An 18,491-nucleotide genomic window follows, 5' to 3' on the forward strand; every position below is an offset into this window, starting at 1 on the left:
TTCTTTTTTTTTCTTTTTGTTTTTTGTTTTTTGTTTTTTGTTTTGTTTTTTGTTTTTTGTTTTGCATTTTTTAATAACCCGAGAATTATGGGTAATATTGATTACGTAATTTTCGTAAACATCTGGCCGACATACTGCAGACTATTATGTCCAATTATCGAAACTTGCGAAATTTTTCGAGACTAGTTTTGCTCTCAATCGCACATATACAAATATACGCAAAATATGCCATTATGCTATTTTTCAGCTCCTGATAAATGAAGGTACAAACCGAATATTGATGTTTTTTCTTGCCATAAATATACAGAATCAAGTTGGTAATATAACCATAAATGCTCCCTTTGGGAGCGTATGATATGATTCAATCATTGAGATGACGCCTAATGAGCAATTCCCAAACTTAAAACTATGACGCTGTGACCAAATTTGTAAGCACAATATTCAGATATATAAAGGAATATACCCCGACGGAAAATCAGATGAGAACAATTTTCCAAAAAAAAAAAAAAAAAACATACACTGGAGGAAGGTTAGATAAAAAATATATATATATCAAACTTAGTAAATGATCAAATTGGAAGTCAGCTTATTTTAACAGTGAAGTGTGTAATATAAAACCCTGGGTACATGTAGCAATACTGACAACTATAAAGATGAGTCTCTGAACTGTATTTGTATATGTAGTTGATACGGCATATCCGCTTTATATAATTAAAACCATATCTTCTACATTTATACGCGTTATGTCCTATATTTAAAAAATGCTGATACACCCGAAAGCCTGTATGCGTATCTTTGCGAAATCGTATTATTATTTACATAACTGGAAAAAAACTTGAATATAGTTCTTTTTTAGAATTTGAATTGATATTCTATGCATTTCAGTAAGTAACGTACAAGTTTTTATCATTTCACAATTTGTATATGATAGAATGTTATTTTTTTTGTTAGTGCAAATAGTTCGAATGCAATGATATTTTATTTCACACATAGATCGTTTTTTTTCTAATGATTGGTACTTTTTTTTATTTAGAATAGAGCATTCTTGCATGTTCAAAATGAAGATTGAAATGTATTCAGCCTTTTGCAAAATCTACTTTCCTAGAAATACTTTATATCTGTTGAAAGATGGCGATGCATTATTAACAAAGTAGATCGTTTATAGTTTAGCGTCCTATGACAGATACTTCATTGATCTCATTACGACGGAATCTATTTACCAATCAAACAATTAAGTTAATAATAGGTATAAGTAGTAAATTAAATATTGATCTTTTTTGGAAACAAAATTATTCATGCAAATCAGTTTTATTTTTCAAAAGCGCTCTATTAAAACTTCATATATAAAGACATGTCAAATTATAAGTATGTATTAAAGAGTAATCAAGGAAATCAAGGTTATAGCGGTAATAAAAAAATGTAATCCAGAAACAAAGACCAGACATGGAAAACAGACATACACAACAAAGAACATAAAATAACTAAAATCGTACATAAAAAGTAACAAGAGCAAATGAGCAAATCGTACTCCACTAAAAACTGGAGGCATGAACCAGGTGTATCGATAGGGTAAGCGTCCTCCGCTTTTCTAGAAACACCCGCCATAAAATAAAATATACATTTATTACTTAAATCAGGGATTTTAAACAAAAAACAAAGAAAAAATTCAGCAAGATTTATAGCGTTATTGAAAAAAAATATATATATTAGATGATTTCTATTTGACAATTAGCACATGATAAACGTCTGCATCAGATAAGATGGTCGTCGTATCTCCAGATATCAGAATTGTCTCTTTAAAATTGTCGTCACATCTTTGTACACCTATCTAAAAGTAAACAAACAGTTGTTTTCATATGAGGCAAAAACAATCTGTATGATGACTAAATTATGCGGCATAGAGTTCTAATTGATGCATTTAGTCGTACTTTAGTATTTTGCAGACCGAATGGTCCAATAATCCTTCAAATTCGGAACCACTAGACCTTTATCGCTATATACTTTGTAACGTGACAGGCTGAGGAGTTCTGTTCAGTGCTTGCTTAACAAATAACTTTTTCGCAATATAAAATCATCGTTTCCAATGGCTTGCGTCATATACCGCCACTTCCAAAGTGGTGGCATATAGTGGTTTGTTCGTCATTCCTTCCATTGCGCAGGAAAAGGGGGAGGGGTTATCTTAACAAATACTCACTGAACGGAATTGAATGAATTGTTCACGCAACATGTTCCTATTACGCACTTCTTATTTATATGTTAATACAAATCATTTTGGGGTTTCCCATACCCCCACCCGCCCATTTAACATCACTGAATGGAAATATTTCACTGTGTACCTCCTATGTTTGGCTTAAATCATAGAGTAATTAAGGGAATCACAGTTCTAGCGGAAATCAAAAGAATGTAATCCAGAGACAAAGACCAGACATGAAAAACAGACAAACACAACAAAGAACAAAAAGCATACAAAGTAACAGAAGTAAATGAGCAGCTCGGACTCCACTGAAAACTGGGAGCATGGACCAGGTTCAGTGGTAGGGTGAGCGTCCTCTGCTTTTCTAGGAACATCCGCCGATTCACGCGTTTATGATGACGACGATAAAACTTTTGAAGTGAAGACTTCAGTCTTGTAGCAACATATCCCTGTTCAAGAAGCCTAATTGTAAGAAGTCTAGCGCGATACAAAAAGTCTGCGTAGTTACGGCAAGCTCTGGCATGATGTATGAGCTATGAAATGAAAAACTCTTTATGCAGTTGCTGAATGGATGTTGCCTCCAATGAAAGGAAAGTTGGCAATTCTGAATGAAACTATTGTCGTAAAGTTTTGTCGATAGTTATATGAGGCTGACTTCACAGTGTCTGTAGTATCCTTTATCTCAAGTTCTTTGGGGTAGATGCGATGTATCAAATCCCAAAAACTAGCATTGTTTAACGATAATACGTCATCTACATGTTTATAGCGGAAACAGCTAAGGATCTAGCTAAACGATGTTCCTTCATTCAGTTCAGATCAGCTATGAAGTCAGCCTCATATGAGTGAATGAATAGGTCAGCAAGTAGAGGAGTACAATTTGTTGCCACTGGAATGCCGAACGTTTGTTGAAAAACTCGTCCACCACACTGGACAAATATGTTGTCGATGGATAATTCCAGCATTTTGAAAACATCTTCGTTTTTCGTTTAATAGAAGTAAATAACAACATGAGGACTTATCCGTATACCATTCATTTAATCAGTCAACAATATTATCATCCCTAGAATCTACTATCACGAACTAAAAAATATATGATATAAAAAGAAATTTACTTGGCTTACCTTAAATCCGTTTTTAGTACAGCCTAAAAATAATCCTATTTCGTGCGAAAATGACCCAAAAGATGACACTGGAGTATAGAGTGGTATTAAGTCACAACTCAGTGTAACCTTGAAATATATGGCATTATCTTTAATAAGAAGAGCAATATTATATTTTTTAAGCATTACAACTTGTCAATTTATAAGTAAAAACAGGAAAAAATGATTTAAAATAGAAAATGTGACAAGATTACCAATGAGACAGTCATCTACCAAAATCCAAGCAACGAAAAACTATAAATTTTTAAAGGTCACCACACCGTCTTTAATGAAGGGCCAAACCCATATTATAAAGTAATCTGTAAAAGGCTCAGAAAAAAAAAATGAAACTATTCATACAAGATGAAAATCTATCCTATATATTTAAAAATACATAAACAAACTAAGAACGAACATAAAAAAAACAACAAATAAAAACAACATCAACTGGATTACATGTTCCTGGCCTGAGACATCAAGTATTTGGGGGATATACTTGTTAATGAGCGATCATATTTTCTCCATACATGGAAAAGTGGTGGTAAAATACAGCAATACAAATATGTTGAATGTGGATTTAACTGTTCAGATTGATAAAGAATACAAACACTTAAGCAAATAGAACAAAAGACAACAAGCTGCGTCTACCTTGTAAAAGTAATCACTTTTTCTGTGGGCTACTTCAAAATCCTAAAGTAACTAATAAGCACGTCCCGTTTACTAAAACAAAAATATCAATTAAACACGCTCAGCAGGACAATATGCCAGCATATCATTTTGCAACACACTAGACGAAGTAATAAAATCGGTAAGATGCTGGACATGTGAGTAATCTCAGGATAGAAAATTCCATCTTAAGAATTTGAAAACTTTTTAAAGTTATTTTTTGTATAACTTGTATTTTAAGTATTTTTAGCTCCTTTTACATGTATTTTAACTTTTTTCCGTTACTAATATCTTCTGTACCGTTTGATGGCTTTTTAGTCACTGAGACGGGCCCCGGCCATTGTTTTGTTTTGTCCGTTTGAGTTCTAATGTACCAGAAATAAATAGCCGAAAAGGCAGCGGGTGGTTCAGCGCGCTATAAAATCTGGTGTTACCCCACTTGTTTTATTGGTAATGTCTGTATCAAGTCATGACCATTTCTGTTGTTTCAAACTTTCGGGTTTTGCCTTACAATGGTAATTTGTAATTTTCATACGATCTTTTCAATTTCCAACCGTTTTGATTTTCATGTATCACGTGATTATTATAATTAAGCCAAAACTCAAATAAATCGCAGCTAACAAAAATTATTAAGCATGATTTCATTATTATAGATAGCAGTGATTTATCAAATGTTTCCAAACATTTTCGATAATTCAAACTTTGAAATAAATTCTGTAATTTCATTCTCGGCCTGTATTCGGCCAATACTTCACAAACCGAATACATCACGCCGTCGTTTTCAAATTCTACAATTAAATGCATGTTGAAATTCGCAATAGTGGAAGAACTCTAAATAATAAATTGCTTATCGTGAATTACTAAATTCTGAAATTTCAATCTCTTTCTCCGCCAAAACGTCACAAAACATGGTATTTTGACAATTACCTGCCTTCCTTTTGTCCATGTTTTGTCTGTTCGAGCACCACAAAGAGACAGAACAATTGCATCCATATTTGTTCTAGTTCCATCTGAACAGAAGTCTGCCGATGGATGAGACAGCTTTGTTATATTGGTCAAGAAAGTTGTAACTGCTCCTATGTCACAATTGTTGGAATCTGTTCATAGATAAAAATATCCAGTTGTTTCGGTATATACAGTAACTGATGCTACATAAACAGCTCTTGGATAGTAAAAGTGTTCCATTTACACCCTATAACATTCCCAAAATACACCATATACTCTACAACTTTGGCAGCGTACTAATTTTAGCTATTTTCGTGGTGAATATAAAAGTGCAGAAAATAGTACCAGCGATATTAATTTTTGACACTATATAAGGCTTATCATTTTTTGAAATCGCGAAAATTGATACCCGCGAATATTTTAAATTGGCAGAATCAGCAAAAATTAGCAACCGCGAAAATTCATACGTTTACAGTACCTGGTCAATTCCCCATTGTACCTTTCACATTTCCCATTCCCCATTGTCCCTTTCACATTTCCCATTGTCCATTTCCCATTCCCATTGTCCTTTTCCCATTCCCACATTGTCCCTTTCACATTCCCCATTGTCCCATTCCCATTTTGCATTGTCCTTTTCCCCATTCCCCATTGTTCCTTTCCCTTTCACATTTGTTCCTTTTCCATTCCTAATTGTACGTTTACACCACATACCTGGCCCATTCCCAATTGTCCTTTTCACATTTCCCATTGTCCATTTCACATTCCTCATTGTCCCTTTCACATTTCCCATTGTCCATTTCACATTCCCCATTGTCCCTTTCACATTTCCCATTGTCCATTCTACATTTTCCAATGCCCTTTTCCCATTCATCATTGTCCCTTTCCCATTCGTAATTACATTTACACCATATACCTGGCCCATTCCCAATTGACCCTTTTCAATTCCACATAGAATCCTTTTCATTAGTCTTTATCAAATATTTATAATATCAAAATGAATTATATATTGTTTAATTCTTCAAGGTTTTTTTTTGATAAATCAAACATATTAAAGATAGAATTAAAATAGATACTTCAAAAACTAATGTAGCTATACTCCCTATGTAAAGTAACAAGTCTCTATACTTTCCTTATTCCTCATCCTGAATATACCATAGAATGGGAAGTTCTGTACTACATTTCCGGATATGAACATTTAATTTCCCGGTATTTATAGTAAAATGATACACTTAGCAGCTTGTCTGTTTTCCTTGTCTAGTGTTGTATGTATTATTTTATGTATTTTAGGTTATTTATTGTGTCTATTTTCCTTGCCCAAGTTGCACGTTTACTTTTGTTGGGTGAATGTATTATTTTTTTTTATTTTATGTTCTTTATTGTGTATGTTTTCCATGTCTAGTGTTGTGTCTTGTTCCTTTGATAACTATTTTACCAAGTTATTACCACATGTGTTGCACGTGAAAGGACATATGCTCTCGACGATGGCATCGGAACACTGGTGTGACATTTTATTACAGTCAGTCATGTTGTCTGCACAATACATTCTTTTGGCATCTGTAAAAATGATTTCAGAATTAACTATATTACAGTAAATTAACAATTTTCAAATGTATATTATGTTTGCAATGCTATGCACATGGGTACAAATTAAATGGTTTTGTTTTATAAAAGTGAGTTATTTTATAAATAAAACATATATATTTTCAACGAGCACTTCGGTGAATGGCTTGCAAAAAGCAGCCACTGGTCATCCTTTCGGTTTACCCCTCCATGTAATTAGTGCCCGTCGTTATTCTTTATTTACTAAGTTTTATTTTTGTGCGTTTCGATTTGACATTTGTTTTTGTTATTTTCGTTTTTTTTTTGCCCTTTCCGGTCGTGTTTTTCCCACTATTCGCCCCTGTGTGTTGCCTTCTAGTGTAACGTTTGATCGTAACAGGGTTTCTTAGTGATTTGCTTTAAGTAGACTTGTTTTTAACACAAAATAGATTGCAACTCTATTGCATTATAAGTACAACAGCAAGCCATATATATTAATATGTACTAGTTACGTGCATATGATTAAATAAAAAAAATATACCACAAATATTGCCAACTATCACTTTATATTACTATATACACTCATGGTTAAAGCTTATACCAACTTTGATTGGTTCAGGGTTAAAACAAAGTTGACATACCACAAATGCCACACGCACGTGGACAGAGCATTTTCAAGTGAATCCCAGCAGTACATTCTCCCGGAAACAGTTCGGAACAAATCGGATTTTGGTCTACACATGTTGAAGTGCTGTTTTTAAGGGTACCGGTTATATTCGGCGTAGTTGGATTAGTAGCTGGCTGACTGCTGAATAAACTTGTAGTCATAATTCTAGTTGTAGTCCGATTAAATGATGGACTAAACGTTGTAAGACCTTACAAAAGTAACAACGTTTAATGGCTTGCTAGACAAGTGAAGATACCTAGTCCAGCTAAATGGTGGGCTAGACGAAGGAATAAGACCTTACAAAAGATACAACGTTTAATGGCTTGCTAGACAAGTGAAGATACGTAGTCCAGTTAAATAGTGGGCTAGACAAAGGAATAAAACCTTACAAAAATACAAAAACAAAATTATGAATAGCTAGAAAAGGGGATCAAATCTTGTCCAATGAAATTAATGGCTAGACCAAGGTATGTAACTTTAAATGACCGTGTAGACAAGGTGACAAGACCTAGTCTAATTAAATTCCTATCAAAAAGATGTAACCTTATAAAATTACAACGTTGAATTGTTAGATGGTCAAGTGAAATGGCTGACTTAACGGTATATAAATTTAAAATAAAGCCGTTAAATTGTTAGCTGGATAGAAAGGCAAGACCTGGTCTAGTTGGCTTTCGAACTATATAAAAATTTAATGTTGTACATTTAAAGCATTTGTTTAATGAACACCTTCAACGATAAATAATTGATATTTTATAGCTTATCTGAACCGAAAGAAAGAATATCGCTTGGTTAGATCCTTCGATATCAGTTTCCGCTATATAGATGACGTATTATCTTTAAACAATCCTAAATTCGGGGATCTAATACATCGCATCTACCCCAAAGAACTTGAGATAAAGCATATTACAGACACTGTGAAGTCAGCATCATATCTTGACCTACACTTAGAAATCGATGGTGAAGGAAAACTATTGTCCACATTTTACGACTAGCGTGATGACTTTTCATTCAGAATTGTCAACTTTCCTTTCGTCTGTGGCAACTTTCCTTCAGCACCTGCGCATGGAGTGTTCATATCACAACTCGTACGTTATGCCAGAGCTTACCGAAACTACGCAGACTTTTTGTATCGCGCTAGAACTCTAACAAATAGGCTTCTGGAACAGGGTTATGTTGCTACAAGATTGAAGTCATAACTACAGATGTTTTATGGTCGTCATCATGAACTCGTGGATCGTTATGGTGTATCCATCAGCACCATGAAAACTAATTTATTCAACGGGTCATAGTTTTCCTTTTTTGTTTATCTACCCCGGACTTGACTTTTTATGAGCAACTCGGCGGGTGTTTCTAGAAAAAAAGAGAACGCTTATCCCACCGGTGCACCTGGTCCATGCTCCCAGTTTTTAGTGGAGTCCGAGTTGCTCATTTGCTGTTGTTACTTTGTATGTATGATTTCAGTTACTTTATGTTCTTTGTTGTGTATGTCTGTTTTCCATGTCTGGTATTTGTCTCTGGATTACATTCGTCTGATTACCGCTTTAACATTGGTTTCCTTGATTACTCTTAAACATGTTGTCTTTTTACATTTGATAAAAAGACAAAACTTGTAAATTGGGACGGCAAAGCAGATTAAGGGCTTATAGCAACAAGCAACAAATCGTCAGCATATCAATTAATACCGCCCGAAGAGTAGTGACTATTAATTTTGACGTCTGGGGTATGTCTTCACCTGGGATCTCACCAACGACCCCCCGCATTGGAGGCGAGCACGCAATCGTGTTATCAAAGAGGCTGTGAAACTAGATGCATTTTCTTTACTAAAATTTTACCTGCATCAGTGCTACTTGGCGTAATTACAGTAGGAGTCATGTACGTAGTTGTAATCGTTGTAGCATTTGTTGGTGTTATAGATGGCAACATTTGTGTCATGTAGAAAAATGCATAATTGAAACCAATTAACTGAGTCGCTGAACACATTTCTATGGGTTTTAATACGCTTACGGTATATATCTGAAATATGTGCAAGTCATTTGTCTGATATTACTTAATTGGAATTCAGCTTTTACGTATATGGTCCTGTCGGAAAAAAAAAACAACAACAACAACAACACTTATCAGATAAACACATAATCGCAATTTTAATTGTCACTCAATACAAATATTGTCACTTATTGCTCAAATAACACATTAATATAAAGTATCAATCTAACTGTCTAACTTTCAAAATTACAATTAATAGTTTAAGGAAAAGAAATAACACCACAAATTGATACTCAATGAGGGGAAAATATCTAAAATCGAACTAAAATTGCATTACCTTTTCGCTGAAATAAACCCAGATAACACATTCACTGTCAGAACACTGTTTTATTGCTGCAACCTTTAAACAAACGAGATGTGTCTCTTTGGAGAGTAATTCCAAATTACCAATGCCATTTAGGGTGAAATGTTTTCGACAAACACATTTACTCGCTGCAAAATCAATCATTTAGCTGTTTGTTACTGCATTCTATTCTTTATGTATTCATTCTTTTCACACATCAAGATATTAGCAAAGTATAATATAGTATTTTTATATCAAAGATACTTGATTGGAGAACATTAATTAATAGATAAAGTAAGCGTTAATCTAATTTGCCCAATTTCTGGCATTAAACTATTTTAAACAGATTTCATCGAAATATGGAAAAGTTATCTTTAATTTACGTTATTCGCACACCAAACCATATCTGGTATCTTAAATTTATCACGTCGTGGTTGTCTCCCTTTTTCCACAAAAAGTATTACTTAAATCATGTTCGTATACAACCAGAACAATGATTAAAACATGGATAACTACCAAACAAGGATAATTGACGTAAACAAATACGAGCATGAAATTACCAAATAAGGGTAACAACAAAATAACCGAACACTAATCCGATTCATAATAAAGTCAAGTCCAAATAAAATATAGCAAAATAGATGTTTCACAAACGCAGCAACTGGTACTGCAATGGTCCTGATTTGGTACAGACATTTCAAACAAAACGGTCGGTTATATCTAGGTTTTACTTGATGCTTAGCTTCTCCCCATTTCGGTGTGTAAAAAACTAGAGGTAATTAAATATTTTTTGCATGTTATTTGGCCATAATAGGTAAATCAATGGTCATATCAGCACAAGAAACAATTTACAAAAAAAAAAATGGCACGTACAAAGTATTAAAGGTAAATGAACAATTTGGACTTAAAGAAAAAAATAGCATCATTTCTCTGCTCAATAATTAGAACGTTCATACACATACTTTGTTCTGTCGTGGAAATTTTCAATATGTCTTCCCCACATCGTGTCGTGCGTACATCATTGAAATCAACATAGCCTACCTAGAATATGGAGTATAATTTATTGTTTTTTTTTTGTTTTTTGTTTTGTTTTGTTTTTGTTTTTGTTTTTTTTTTGTTTAAGAAATCAAGAAAACCAAGATTGTAGCGGAAATCAAAAGAATGTAATCCAGGGACAAAGTCCATACATGGAATATGAAACAAACAAGAAGAAAAACCCAAAATATCCCAAAATAGTACATACAGAGTAACAAAAGTAAATTAGCAACTCGGACACCACTAAAAACTTGGAGCATATACCAAGTGCGCTGGCAAGTTAAGCTTCCTCTGTCAAAAATACCAGCCAAGTACTCATAAAGAGTCAAGGCCAGGGTAGAGGAAAAGAGAACTGTAACCCGTTGAACAAATCAGTTTTTATGGTGCAGAGAGATGCAACATAACGATCTACAAGTTCATGATGACGACCGTAATTTTCTGTTGTGATGACTGCAGTCTTGTAGCAACATAAACCTGTTCTAGAAGCTTAATTGTAAGAAGTGTAGCGCGATACAAAAAGTATACATAGTTACGGCAAGCCCTGACATAACGTTTTAGTTTTGATTTGAAAACTCCATACGCAGGTGCTGAAGGAATGTTGCCACAGGTGCATGGAGTTGCCATCACGGAATTAAAGGTCATCGCGTTTATCGGATGGCTTGGTCAATAGTTTTCCTTTACTATCGATCTCTAACTGTAGGTAAAGATATGAGACTGACTTCACAGTGTCTGTAGTATTCTTTGTCTCAAGTTCTTTGGGATAGATGCGATATATCGAATCCCTGGAGCTAAGATCATATGTCATCTATATATCGGAAACTGAGATAAAGGATCTAGCTAAACGATGCTCCTTCTACTGGATCAGATCAGCTATAAAGACAGCCATAAAAGAGTGAAGAAATAAGTCAAAAAGTAGAGGATCACAATTTGTTTGCATTGGAATGTTGACTGTTTGTCGAAAAAGACGTTCACCACACTGGACAAATATGTTGTCGATCAAAAATTCAAGTATCTTGAACACATCTTCTTTGGTATATTTGGAAGATGATTTGGAATATTTTTACAAAGTATGAGGAATCTTTACAAAGGACTACATATTTATAAAATTGACTAGATCAGTTTTAACTCAAACTGTCAGAAGAACCTGTTCTAGGACAGTTCTAAAAGTGTCATATAACAGTAATAAAGTCAGCTCTCCTGACAGTTCTAGCAAAGCATGCTTTATTTCTGCCCAGCTTTACGAGACCCAGCTCTGCTACAACGGTAAGAGGATCTAGATCCCTCCCTTGATGCAGTTATCGTAGAATTATACACATAAATTCGCCTTTTTACTGAATAAATTATATTACAAAAAGTTTCGATTTTGTCTTACATTTACATATGTAGTGATGTGGTGAGACAAATGATCGTACACGTACATCATTAATTTTTATTGCAAATAATTTAATTTTTTCTTTGTGAAAGAGTAATCAAGGGAACCAAAGTTATTAAACAACTCGCAATTTAACCAATAATTTTAGTTCTTCAATAACAACTATTCAAACCCAAAAAAAAAATGAAAAATTGACAAGTACTATAATGTTAAACATGCATATACATGTGCAGTGTCAAAAAGCTTTAAGATATGAAATCCACACAGAAACTTTAAGATATGGAATCCACACAGTAACTTTAAGATATGGAATCCACACAGTAACTTTATGATATGGAATCCACACAGAAACTTTTAGATATGAATCCTACAAAGTAACAAAAACATTTCTTGTGTGACTATACCAATACAATCAAAACTGTATAAAAGGCTATGCTATGAGTATATTAAGACCTATGTTGTTATTTTAGCAAGTGTGTTTAATCCAAAAGTCAATTGTTATTGTTTGTTTCTTTGTATCAATACGTTGGCAAAGGCTTGACGTGAAATGCAAAACAATTAGTGCTAAAATAGTCAATATCTTTATTTTTCTTGGTTGAACATCTTAAAATGGAAAATCAACAATAAAATATTCAAAAAAATATGTCAATCAAGGAGGACTTTTTGAATTCTTAGTATCTTCGATGAGTGTGAACACTTATTTTCATTTGAAAACCTAAAAATTAGATGAAAAGTTGTAACAGGAATACATTTAAACATATTTTGTTAATTTTTGCTAGTACTATAACTCTAACATTGTTAGAAAAACTTCAAATACTCGCCTGCGTATGATGTTTCATGTCACAACTCATATGTGAAGCCAGATCTTGTCCTAACTACGCAGGCTTTTTGTATCGAGCTAGACGTCTTATAATTAAAATTCTCGAACGGGTTATGTTGCTACAAGATTAAAGTCATCACTACAGATATTTCATAGTCGTCATCATGAACAACTCGTGGTCGTTACGTTGAATCCATTTGCACCATGAAAACTGATTTAAACATTTCATTGTTCGGCAGGTTTTTTTTTTTTTTTAAAAGCAGAGGACGCATACCCTACGGTGCACCTGGTCCATGCACCCAGTTTTAAGTGGAATCCGAGTTGCTCATTTACTTTTGTTACTTTGTATGTATTACTTTAGTTACTTTATGTTCTTTGTTGTATTTGTCTGTTTTCCGTGTCTGGTCTTTGTCTTCGGGTTACATTCTTTTGATTTTCTATAGAATCGTGGTTCCCTGAAATAATCTAAATCAATTTGAATTTTTATAATCTATCTGAATGACTAGCTCCTTTGGTACTGTGACGTCATTAAAGTCGATTTCTCCACATTTCGTGTTTACAATAACCTCATACAAAAGAAATTTTTCATTACGAATAATTAATTGATATTTTAGGATGGACTGTAATTCATCAAAAGTTAAAGTAGAAGCATGAACCGGGTTTGAACTTTTACAAACAAGCTTGTTTATTTTACCTCAATATAAAACATAGAAACATTTCCTAAAGTAAAATCGAGATCCATATATAAATATCTCGATTCCTAAACAAAATTTTTTTCAAAATAAATCGTTATTCTCTTTCTTATACACTTTTTTTACCAGTCTCCATCTACCCATATACCATAGAATGAGATATATATATATAGTGAAACCAAAGAAATTGGACTCTAGTCGATTAAGACACTGTTTGCCTGGGCTTAAAACATATTAAAATTAATCTGATGGGACTGTAAATGATAATATTCACGATACTTACAAGGTTGGAAACGTTTACTTTTATTGTAACAAAAAAGGAATGAGGCTTATCAAGTAGTAGCGCACACTGGTTCCTTGCTGTTATAATTATAGTTCGATTTTGTCCTTTTCCGTCATAAACATCCATTTCCGAGTTCAATGGACATGCACAAATAGGTATATTTGCAAGCTGGCTTTTGGACGAATAATGATGATTAGTTGTATATTGTACGCATCCACCTGAATGACACCATGACAGAAGAATACATGTTGCAACAATAGAACCAAACAACTAAAACAGAAAGAAAACTAAAGCCATTTACTCGAGCGTATTTATATTGTATAATGTGAAAGTATTTTAATACGGGGTACCAATGGATGAAGGAAGAAACACAAGTTCGTGGATTTTTGAGTTCGTGGTTTTGAGATTTTCCGTATACACATCAATGGAACCAATTCTCGTGGTTTGGCCTACCCATGAAAACCATGAAAACTGGTACCCCACGAACAATAGTACTTTCACAGTATATGTATTGTAATATATTGTCAATCAAATTATTTATATATAATTACACATTTCTCAGACTACTATAACGAGAATGAACACAGTGAATATATCAGAGAAGCAACCGTATGATAATTTCCCATGGGTCTTTATTGAATGACGAGGAAACCCCCTCACATCACAGGGCAGGCTGAAACTGAACACGCCACAAACAACATTAAACACAGGTACAGTGAAATAATCGCTTTCATATACTCCAACAGCATTAATGTAAACTGCAAGTGAAAACGAAACAATATATATAGAAACCAGAAATTCCTGGCTTTAGACAGACACACAAAGAATGTGGCGGGGTTCAAGTATTTTATTTCTTACGCTTTAGTCAATATTATAATCATTATTTAAGTTATTTGTATTTGAAACGTATATAGTGAAACCAGCACAAAATTATACCCCAAAATCCTAAAACTGTCTTAATAAGACACTTTCTATCAGTTCTTGTGTATCAGTTTAAGAGGCTGTAAAAACAGACGACCGCTGTGGGTATAGAACTTAAAAGTTTAAAAAAATCTTTGGTAGTACTTTTTGCAGATCCAGCTGTGTAGTGTTGTTTGTATAGATTCTTGTGGAGTTGAGGAATTCAGTACATAGCCGGTAGATCACAATCATCATCTTTGGTAGAGAAACCAATGAGGATAGCAAAGATTTATGGTTAATTTTCCGATATATCTTCTTGGAGAGTTTGATGGCAGTATAGGTCATATAACAGCTATTATTTTCTACGTCTACCTCTTATAATAAGTTAGAAGCTATACGTTTTGTAGACCAAAACAATATTGTTTTTGGAATTTGTCTGCTCGTCATGAATAGTAGACAATGTTTTTGCTACATCGAAGTCTTTGAAAACTGATGTAGCATTGACGCTCATTGACGTACTCCAAACTTGCATACGTTTCAAAATTAAAGACAACTCAGCCTTTCTGATTTCTCAGGAAATTAATGTCTTCTTGTTCTCATTTTATCCATTTTATTGCGTGGTCAGTGCTTCCTATGTTATTTCTCTTTAATTGTTGCAGTTGATAAAAAAAACAACTTTTTACTTAGACTAATGATGCTTTTTGGACATGAAATGGGTGAAAAAAATTTAAAAACAAAATTTGTCATGTGCCACCCACTGCTTCGTTTTTACCTGAACACCTTCTAAATTGCACTTTGAAACTCAGTGTATGTCTAGCGATGTCAAACCTGCAGTACTCTCACTTTCAGTCCAATCGATTTTTAGATTTATGAAATTTGATTTTCAAATCTTTGTGCTGATTAAACTAGAAGTATTTGATGGTGATTCATGGGTTTATTCGTTCGATTTATCATTTGTCAAGTGGCTGCTGAGCAGTAAATATGGTATACTCGATTTGATTTTTAAAAAATGAGTTGAAGCGAGGCCCTTTCAAATCTGGGATCACCCTTGTTTAGGTTATATACTGGTAGGGCAGCATATTTGATATTGGGAGCAAACCTCTTTGAACTCCCTATATCATTTTTATCTTAATAATATGATATTATAGACTGTATCTTCTTGAAAATTCATTTATTTTCAGCTGTTATGTTTGGTCGTTCAATAAGTGATTCGTTCAAAACATATTTCACCATTCTTCCTATTAAAAATATCAAAAAACACACTACACCTACAGAAGTGAAAGTTTACCACATACAAGAAGTGTCAACTTTCTCCGCACTTGCATCAATGAGCTTAAATAAATTATTTGATGGAATTTCAACACAACACTCTTATGTCATCTAGGGTCAGAATATACGTATTTATGGCTGATAAGGAACCTAGATTCTATATTGGAATCATATTACGGTAGTTTGCACCTTTTCCACCTACTTACGTGTACGATATACATGTGCATGGATCATAAATATACATATACATAAATTGAGATACTATGGTCTAAATCGAAGATACTACACCAAGTTTAACATAAGATAATTTTTTTGGATTTTTAAAATGTACATTTTTTGCCTGTACAGATAATTGTGTGATGAAATTTAGATTGTTGAAATGCACGTGTGGCGTGTTTTTTTTTTTCAAACATGAATAATCTAACTAAAGCAATATATTATTCCCTGTATGATTCAGTCACAGGGGCTTGCTCCCACTGTTGAATATAGCACTATTTACTGCTCAGCAGTCACTTGATAAATGATCAATCTAATGAATAAACACATGTATCACAATTAAATACTTCCAATTTATTCAACACAGTGATTTGAGCATTCCAACACCATATTTCTTCATATAGGTGGGATTAAAATATGGAAAACCCAAGTGTTTAAAAAATGAACTGTACAGTGAACATTTTTTACTCACTTATAACGTGATGAGTGAACTAGAAAGGCTTTCTTCTCGGGAATTTATGATGTTTCTTCAAGTTTTTATTTTAGTAAGTATTGCAAGTGTGTGTGTGTGTTTTGACTTGTATTTCTCACCTTCGTTTTTTAAATATGTTATAACTATTTCAATACCTTAACATATACATGTATCGACATTATTCGAAAAGGTGTACTGCAAAAGCATATAGTGGACAACAGTCAAAGCTTCATTATCACGGCATTTCAATAATTTGCCTGCCATTAAAACAATGATAATTTGTTTTCGTTTAATCATAGTCCAAAGTCTCTTATCGAACTAAGTTCTTGGTTTGTTCATTTATATACCTAACTTTTAATAAACAAAACAGAAACAGTGTCTACGCGTTCATGTACAAAAGGTTTTTTGGCGCATATCCTTTGCACAGTAACGTTTTGACTCGTAATCTTTTATAAGGCATTTTAATACAGTGGTTCCAATGAAAACTATGTTTTATGGATAATTGCAGTAGCATACATTTTAGTCAACATCTGACTATTTTCCCGCAAAAATGTGTACACAAATTTACACTACATACCATTAAGTATCTGTCTATGTTAGAATCTGGCAGGAGGTGAAACATGGTACACTTCTATATAATAACTCAACTTTATGATTGTGTAATTATACTATTTGTACCTTGAGAAACAAAATATTTCGCATATCAATTTTTATTAAATGAGTCATAAGTTAGTTGAAATACACTAAAAAGGAAAATTTGTGGATAACTCTGTCCAAACAAAAACAACATATTTTCGTATGTAGATATTTCCGAATAAGTGATGACAAAAACAAATAGTGTTCTTTTCAAATACAGACGATTCTTTTAATGATATTAAATGCAGATCGATGAGTTGATGACATGCATGTCTCTGATCTTTCCATTTTACCTGATTCTTATAGAGATTTGTACTTATAATCAATAGTGCAAATAATTTAGAGAATGATAGTGCAGTGATATTTAAATGGTCTTATATTATATATTAAGACGAGTATTAAAGAACTACAAATCAAGCAGTAGTGAATCAACATTAGATTTATGTAAAGACCTATACATTAACTATACATTAAATGCTGAACAAGTGTTGCCGCCGAGACGAAGCGGTTTCATTTCGAAACCGGTTACCATGTCAGAGATTCAATGTTTAATCAGAATTATCTAAAATCTTTAAGATAGTTATTCGGGTCATATAGGTCACTGTGCATTCCAAGAACGGTGCGAACGGCAATGAGGTTCTGTTTGGCCTGGTCGCTTTTGGATGCTTTCACGGCTATGTTACAGGATGGTTTTTCCATGCCTACACTGCAATAATCATCTTGCGAAGTCTCGATCTGGTTATACCTTACCATTCAACTTTGAATCAGATTTTCCAGGGGTTTGATAATGTTGCGGTCCACAAGTTGTTTTCGGTGTAATGATGGAACGCACATGGTTCCCATTAGATGATATTTTTAAACTGGTTTTGGTATATAATAGGCCGTATTCGTAAACTGATCATAAATGCAGCCAGAAGAATATGTACGCCGTAATAGACACGGATCCAATCACAAAGGTAGAATCCATCCATTCTAGCATTTATTTCTATCTGCTTGGGCCCATATGTAGTCATCGACTAAAACTACCTGCTACTACCACCAATACAGTCTTATCCTTCATGGCGAACATCTGAGAGCGCTTTATCATGTTCTGTATCATAGGGCGCGTAATCTCACTTTATCGATATGGGTTCTATGGCATATGATGGTACTGTCGTGACTGTTGACCTAAATTCCAAATGCTTCAATGCTTCCTTTGATTTCACTTAGAATGTAGTTAATTCCTAAAAATAGAAAAAAATGCACGCTTTAATTGAAATCGTACCAGCTTTTGCGGTGTACTAATTTTCGCTTTTTTCGCGGTGTAATGGTTTTTGCTAT

The 18,491-nt window shown here is 33.6% G+C and overlaps 1 protein-coding gene across 1 annotated transcript; it reads right to left on the reverse strand.

Moving 5' to 3' along the window:
- Positions 1–1,660: 1,660 nt before the first annotated feature.
- On the reverse strand, positions 1,661–15,945 carry LOC148600210 (uncharacterized). Its single transcript, XM_088558087.1, has 10 exons — positions 15,874–15,945; positions 13,679–13,948; positions 10,439–10,517; positions 9,471–9,625; positions 8,983–9,163; positions 7,125–7,358; positions 6,388–6,498; positions 4,927–5,096; positions 3,316–3,423; positions 1,661–1,828 (listed from the first exon to the last, which is right to left on the reverse strand). Exons 1-10 carry the CDS (start codon positions 15,901–15,903, stop codon positions 1,718–1,720), a joined length of 1,449 nt encoding a protein of 482 aa, XP_088414213.1. The 5' UTR covers positions 15,904–15,945; the 3' UTR covers positions 1,661–1,717.
- Between the last annotated feature and the right edge of the window lie 2,546 nt (positions 15,946–18,491).

The sequence above is a fragment of the Perna viridis genome, chromosome 13, assembly GCF_037379345.1.
Source record: "Perna viridis isolate PV_CMFRI_1.1 ecotype Kerala chromosome 13, ASM3737934v1, whole genome shotgun sequence".
Taxonomy (NCBI): domain Eukaryota; kingdom Metazoa; phylum Mollusca; class Bivalvia; order Mytilida; family Mytilidae; genus Perna; species Perna viridis.

Coding starts and splice junctions, on each gene's coding strand:
- LOC148600210 (XM_088558087.1), bottom strand. CDS start 15,903: ATGCAAGTGCGGAGAAAGTTGACACTTCTT. Junction 9,626..10,438: donor AATTTCCACGACAGAACAAA/GTATGTGTATGA, acceptor TTGATTTTGCAG/CGAGTAAATGTGTTTGTCGA. Junction 1,829..3,315: donor GTACTAAAAACGGATTTAAG/GTAAGCCAAGTA, acceptor GTTTACTTTTAG/ATAGGTGTACAAAGATGTGA.